Here is a 7,413-nt window from a genome sequence, read left to right as displayed (position 1 = left end):
CTACCCGGGCTGGCTTTGAACCGCGATCCTCAGATCTCAGCCTCCTGAGTAGCTAGGATTACAGGCGTGAGCCACCAGCGCCCAGCTTAAGTCCAGGAGATTCTTATCTCCACTTAACCAGCAAAAAGCTGGGAATGGAGCTGTGGCTCTTATGGTAGAGTATTAGTCTTGAGCAACAGAAACAAAGGGACAGTGCCCAGGTCTTGTGTGAGTTCACACAAGGCACTGGTGGCTCGCGCTTGTAATCCTAGCTACTTAGAGGCTGAGATCTAAGGATCATGATTCAAAGCCAGCTCAGGCAGGAAAGTCCGTGAGACTTCAATTAACCACCAGAAAACCAGAAGTGGCGCTGTGGCTCAAGTGGTACAGCACTAGCCTTGAGCTGAAGAGCTGAGGGACAGTGCCCAGGCCCAGAGTTCAAGCCCCACAACCAAAAAAAAAAGATAATATAGTATGTCCAAGTAGGATTTATCCCAGGAATACAAGGTTGGTTAGATATCAATCCCCCCCCAAAAACAGCACCAAGTGCGTAAGCTGCAGTTTAACTCAGTTGTGACATGAACTGCCCAGCTTCTGTCCAAGCCCCACGAGTTAAAGGCTTAGGCCCGCCAGACCCCTCTTCCCCCCACTTCAGAATCTGGCCACAAGGCGATGTGTGTCTGTGTGTGTGTGTGGTATGTATGTGTGTGTGTGTGTGTGTGTGTGTGTGATCATTTGTCAAAACAAAGTCCCAGAACTCAGGAAAGCCTTCAGCTTCTGGCACCTAGCACATCTTTTCCCTCCTGAGACACAGATGTGCTCAATAACCAGGATTCTCCCTGGACCTCATATCAAAATTTTATTAGGTAGATCACGTGATAGAATCATAGCCCACCAGTAAGGAACTCCATCCTGCTAAGTCAAAATCCATTTAGCACCAAACTCCCCAACAGTTAGCCTTCTGCTTAACTCTTTTTTTTTCCTTTCTGGGTTGTGGGGCCTGAACTCTGGGCCTGGGCGCTGCCCCTCAGCTCTTCAGCTTAAGGCTAACGCTCTACCACTTGAGCCACAGTGCCACTTCTAGCTTTTTCTGCTTCTGTGGTGCTGAGGAATCGAACCCAGAGCCTCATGCATGCAAGGTGAGCAATCTACCACTGAGCCGCCTTCCCAGCTCCCTTCTGCTTAACTTTGTGATTGGGTGGCTGAGTGGGAGCCGTGGCTCACTGCTCTTGCCCAGAATCATGAAAGAGGACATGGCTCATATCAAGCCTGGGAAAAGATTGAAGTTCAAAACATGAAACAGGGTCTCTGATGAATACATGTTTTTCTTGGTGTTGGTACTGGGGTTTGAACTCAGGGCCTTGTGTTCTTGCTTGACTGTTTTTTTGTTTTTTGTTTTGTTTTTTGGTTGTGGGGCCTGAACTCGGCGTGGGCGCTGTCCCTCAGCTCTTCAGCTCAAGGCTAGCACACTACCACTTGAGCCACAGTGCCACTTCCAGCTTTTTCTGCTTATGTGGTGCTGAGGAATACAAACCCAGGGCTTCATGCATGCAAGGCAAGCACTCTACCACTTGAGCCACAGCTCCACTCCCAGCTTTTTGGTGGTTAATACTGCCTGGGCTGGCTTCAAACCTCAATCCTCAGATCTCAGCACCCTAAATAGGATTACAGGCATGAGTAACAGTCACCTGGCCTACAGATGGCTTTTATACTATGATAAAGTTGGAAAATTTGGTTGAGCATCAGTAAAAAGGATTTGTGCCTAGGTGTGCTCATTCATAGTGAATGACGATATGTTCCTACATTCATTTTTATTTTTTTTATTATTTTTTTTTTTTTTTTTTGTCGGTCGTGGGACTTGAACTCTGGGCCTGGGCGCTGTCCCTCAGCTCTTCAGCTCAAGGCTAGCGCTCTACCACTTGAGCCACAGCGCCACTTCCGGCTTTTTTCTTTTTGCTTATATGGTGCTGAGGAATTGAACCCAGGGCCTCAGGCATGCAAGGCAAGCGCTCTACCACTGAGCCACCTTCCCAGCCCTACATGACTAGATTTTAACACGGTACAGTGTGACATTTCAGTACATCTTTGGTCAGTGTGTAATGATCAGGGATCAGGGGAGGGTAACCAGCACAGCCTTCATTCGTTTCTTTGTGTTGGGAAAACTGGATGTCCTTTCTAGTAGCTATTTTGAGATATTCCACTGGTTTCCATCAACTATAGTTAGTCCACTGTGCTATGGAACAGTAGATGTTTTCAGCTGGCATCCTTCCCCCAGTGTGTTAAGGTTGGTACCCAGATCCTTGGACATACTAGGCCAGCACCATGCCACTCAGGGTGGTACAGATTTATGTTTGTTGGTACAGTAAGAATTTTAAAAGTGACAACTCGTGGTCTTCTGTCCTTGTGCTGTCAAGGGTCTACGCTGTTCCCATTGTGAAACCTTCATGAAGCCTTTTTCCCTGTGGAAAAATGGGCGTGGTCTCTAGCAGCTGTGGTTGAGCGGTTGTGCACTTTTGAAACTGTTTCTCTTATAAGCTGTAATTCAAAAGGGGTTACTTTGGGGGTATAACAGTTCATTCAAGAAGAGCAGGACCATTACAGAACTGCTACTACTTCACATTCAGTTGTAGTCGTTGGTATCTGTTCGTCATTGCTGCAAGTGCGTTTGTGGGGAAGATATTGGACAGTTGAGGACATTCATTCCTTGGATTAGAACTCAGAACTAGTTAAGTAACTTGCTGGTAACATTAGTGATGTGTCTGCCATCTTGGTTTCTAGGTGGAAGCCTCTTTGGACTGCTGAGCAAGGATAATCGTTTTGGTAGAAACCCAGTGGTGTTGTTGGGCATCCTGGTGCACTTTATAGCTTTTTACTTAATATTTCTCAACATGCCTGGAGATGCCCCGATCGCCCCTGTGGAGGGAACCAACAGCAGTGCCTACATCAGACCCAGGTACAGTTACCACCACCACCCTTGACTTGAGGGAGGGTAGGTGGGAGGAAAGGCTCACTGGGTATTTGGAAGAGAGCCCTAATCCTCCTCAGAGAGGTTCTTCTCTTTAAAAGGTCATCTGTCAAATGTTAATGGAGCCAGAATGAGTTTAAGTAGAAATCCTTAGAGATTCCCAAGTTATTTTGTAATGGTTGCTTTTAACCTTTTCTCCTGCTAAATCTGCCTCCTCATCAAGGAAGGAGCATAGAGGATCTGATCTGAATTTTATATTTCTGCATTAGTAGTGACCTATCCCAAAGTTAGGGCTTGGAGGAACAGCAAAGGGGAGAAGGGTGGTGAGGGAGACTGCCAGCTGGGGGTTCACAAGAGTTTGGAGGCAATTGGTTGATTGCATTCCACTCTGAAATTCATTATAGATACAGATGTTTGTGTAAGTATCCATAAATCTGAGTGGAGCAGAGCCTAAAAATCAGTACTGGCATCTCAGATAGTAGACTAGAGGTTGCTCAAATGTGAAGCCATGTGCATTTGAGTCTAATTTCTGACTGTAAATCCTACTGCAGGAGCTGGAGAGTAGCATGTTCCAGCATATGCAAGGCCCTGGACACCAGCCCCAGCATTGCAAAACAGACCTGAAAATTCTAGGATCCATTTATCTTTGTTCCCACATGGTTAAAGCTTTTGTGGGTGAGTTGCTTTTATATTTTAAGTAGCTCTGAATCAATCTGTATTTTCTTTAGCAAAGAAATCGCCATCCTGTGCAGTTTTCTGTTGGGCCTGGGAGACAGCTGCTTCAATACCCAGCTGCTCAGCATCCTGGGCTTTCTCTACTCTGAAGACAGTGCTCCAGCCTTCGCGGTCTTTAAGTTTGTTCAGGTAACCATCCAAATCATGTTGAAAGTGCTTTGCCTTCATGCTTACCTGTTTTTATTTGGTCATTTCTTTTATGGGTTGGGTTTTTTTTTTTTCAGGTGTACATGTGTCAGTCTTGGGGTTTGAACTCAGGGTCTAGGTGCTGTCCCTGAGCTCTTGTGCTCAAGGCTAGCACTCTATTACGTGAGTCCCAGCTCTTCCTTTAGCTTTTTTATTGGTGGCTAATTGGAGATAAGAGTCTCATGGGCTCTCCTGCCCAGGTTGACTTTGAATGGCGATCCTCATTTCTCAGCCTCCTGAGTAGCTAGCATTATAGGAGTGAGCCATTGGCGCTTGGTGCTATGGTGGTTTTTAAATGGAAATCAGGGGCATCCTTTGAAGGGATTTTTGAGTAGAACCAGGAAGCAGTGAGCTTCCCCCCACTTGGAGACAAAGAGTGTCCATTCTGGTCTCTGCACTGAGATGAGAGATTTCCCTTCACCCACCACGCAGACAAGTGCTTTTCCCAACCAGCATGTTATCGGCAGCGTGCTGCTGGAAGGAGGAGAGGCTGATCTCTGCTCTGTCCACAGAGCCCGTGGGGCCTGCCTGCTGGGGAGGTAGTGACAAGTGAAGTTGTGTCTGAGGGGAAAGCCAGTGCTGTCCTGGGGGTCAGGAGTGTCGGAGCTGGCTATGGAGCTGCTTATGGAGTCGTTCAGCCCTGTGGGCACTCTGATATGTCTCATTTCTTTGTAGTCCATCTGCGCAGCCGTAGCGTTTTTCTACAGCAACTACCTTCTCCTTCACTGGCAACTCCTGCTCATGGTGGTGTTTGGGTTCTTCGGAACGATTTCATTCTTCACTGTGGAATGGGATGCTGCCACCGTCGTGGCCCGGGGCTCTGAGTACCGAAGCATTTGATGAGGTTCCGGGGAAGGGAGGCGTGCACCTTCGGAGACCGCAGCTGCTCCAGAGCTGGCTGCAGAAGCCGTCTAGCATTTCCACAACGCGTGGATGATGCGAGTATGGAAAAATGAAAGCCTGAGACTGTTCCATCAGACAGAGTCGGTACTGAAGTTTACAGCTGCTTAGCTATTTAACAAGCGGAATAAGGGAATCCTGTTGTGTGGTTATAATTGTTCAAAGATGTTGTTTTCTGATTCACCTATCTCAAGTTCTTTATAATCATGTTAGACAGTGCAGAGGTTTTCTTCTCTCTCCTGTGCCCATTGAGCCATCCTGCCATTGTCCTACAGAGAGCCTCGCTGGGCGAGGCAAGCTTGCTGTGTGCTACGGAGATGCCCAGGCCACGCCACGCGGTTACTGTGGAGCAGTCCAATGCTGAGGTGCATCTGACTTCAAAAAGATGGCTTCCTCTTGGAGAGCTTTCCTCCCAAAGTTCTCTTACCTTCCTCATAGCAAGACGGGCCAATTAAGTATTATAAAATGAGGTAAACATTGTCTTGCTTAAAATGTAAGTGCAACATCTGTGACAAAAACAAAAACATTGGAAATTTAAGCTAAGGGAGGGCTTTTGCTAGTCATTTTCCTGAAAGATACAATGCAAACAACAACAAAAACCCCAGCAAGTTCTAGGGCTAAGTTAGACCCCTCAGTCGCTGTGCTCCAGGAGTAGGGCAGAACTATTTGGAAAACGTTTAAATGCAAATGTTCACTTCCTCCATAAAATTCTGAAAATTGCAATATACTTCAGAAACCATAAAATTCACCATTTTAAAGAGTACAATTTCATGGGCTTTTTTTTTTCTTCTTTTTTAATTGTGCTGGAAAGTCCACTGATTTTTTTTGTTTTTTGTTGATTGTGGGGTTTGAACTCAGGGCCTGGTGCTGTCCCTAAACTTTTTCACTCAAGGCTGGCATTCTTACCATTTGAGTCACACCTCCACTTCCAGCTTTTTGGTGGTTAATTGGTGTCTCATGCCTGTAATCCTAGCCACCCAGGAGGCTGAGGTCTAGGATCACATTTCAAAGCCAGTCCAGGCAGGAGACTCTTACCTCAATTAAACACCAGAGAACTGGAAGTGGCACTGTGGCTCAAAGTGGTAGAGTGCTAGCCTTGAGCAAAAAGAGCTCAGGGACAGTGCCCAGGCCCTGAATTTAAGCCCCACAATCAACAAAAAACAAAAAAATCAGTGGACTTTCCTACCCAGGCTGGCTTTGAACTCAGGCTCCTTAGTAGCTAGAATTATTTCTGAGCAACAGGTACTTGGGCTTAAAAAAAAAACAAAAAACAAAAAAAACTCTATTTACAGGGTTGTGTACTCATCACCATTATTAAATTCCAGTATATTACCATACTTCATTTTACCCTGCCAAAAGTTTAGAAATGTTTTATTGACTTGAAAATCCAATGAAATGCAATGAGTTGATTTTCAGGGGTTTTTTTTTTTGTTGTTGTTTTTGCTTTTGCTTTTGCTGGTCCTGGGACTTGAACTTGGGGCCTGGGCTCTGTCCCTGAACCTCTCTCTGCTCAAGTCTAGCACTCTACCACTTGAACCACAGTGCCTCTTCCGGCTTTTTCAATTTATGTGATACTGAGGAATCGAACCCAGGGTTTCATGAACTCAAGCACTCTACCACTAAGCCACCTTCCCACCCCGATTTTCCACGTTTGATGACAGGAGTTGTTAGCTTAAATTTTTAGGGAATCTCACCTTTGGGCAGCCCTAAACTCTCCTCTTCTAGACTTAAAATTGTACTTTTCTTGTGCAATATTGGAATGTGAACTCAGGGCCTTATATTTGCTAGGCGTTCTGCTTCTTGAGCCATGCCTCCAGCCTTTGTCGTGCTTTATTTTTTAGGTAAGATCTTGCGTTTTTGCCTTGGTTAGCCTTGGACTGCAGCTCCCCGCAAGCCTCTCACATAGCTTTGGATTATAGGCACATTCCACCTCACCTGGTTTGTTGGCTGAAATGGGGCTTCACGCCGGCCTCAAACTTCGTTCCTCCTAATCGCTGCTCCCGTATAGCTGGGATGATAGGTATGCACGCCATGCAATGCCTGATCTTCTTTCTTGAAGTTGAGGTAACCTCAGTTAGCTTAGTTGGCCGTACAAGAAAAATTTCTAAATGCTGTTTTAAGACATAGCACAAATGGTCTGCTATCTTTGGAAGTGCATTATTGTTTACGTAGGTGTTATGCTTTTCTAATGAAAGTATAGTAAATTCCCTCCCAGCCTAGCTGTTTGTGAGCACACACGCCAGTGCCCCCAGGTGTGCAGCTGAGCTGGGCTGAGGTTGTCAGGGCTGCAGCCCCATGTCCCCAGCTTGCTTGTGCCATTGACGGCAGGAGTTTGTCACGGCTTGTTGGCCTAAGGGTCCTAGTTTCGGATAGCTCTAGTCTGTAGACTGTCCTCTGTCCCCAGTCTTCTGGAGCTGTCCTCCAGGCCAGCCCTCTACACAGCAGCTATCTTTACCAAAGAATGGTACAGGAAAAGCCACAGAGTCAGACAGGGCAGAAGTCCTCATCCCACCACCCTGGCCACATGGTACGTGAGATGCCAGTGGGCAGTCCCAGCCTGGACTCACACGTGAGTGGGTTCTGGGGCTGCCCATCACCCCGGGGGCTCCCACAAGCGGACCCCCACCACCACAGAGCATCTGCACAAC

General features: G+C 46.7%; 1 protein-coding gene across 1 annotated transcript in view; it reads left to right on the top strand.

The window, feature by feature from the left end:
- Mfsd11 (major facilitator superfamily domain containing 11) overlaps window positions 1-5,523 on the top strand; it is a 27,653-nt gene extending 22,130 nt beyond the window's left edge. Inside the window, exons 11-13 of the mRNA XM_013037838.1 lie at window positions 2,758-2,932; window positions 3,673-3,808; window positions 4,541-5,523. Coding sequence (XP_012893292.1) covers window positions 2,758-2,932; window positions 3,673-3,808; window positions 4,541-4,705 — 476 coding nt within the window. The 3' untranslated portion in view covers window positions 4,706-5,523. The remainder of the gene's footprint in view (window positions 1-2,757; window positions 2,933-3,672; window positions 3,809-4,540) is intronic.
- Window positions 5,524-7,413: the final 1,890 nt, after the last annotated feature.

This window comes from Dipodomys ordii, unplaced genomic scaffold, assembly GCF_000151885.1.
Source record: "Dipodomys ordii isolate 6190 unplaced genomic scaffold, Dord_2.0 Scaffold7, whole genome shotgun sequence".
Classification (NCBI taxonomy): domain Eukaryota; kingdom Metazoa; phylum Chordata; class Mammalia; order Rodentia; family Heteromyidae; genus Dipodomys; species Dipodomys ordii.
This window is presented reverse-complemented; position numbering and strand designations above follow the sequence as displayed.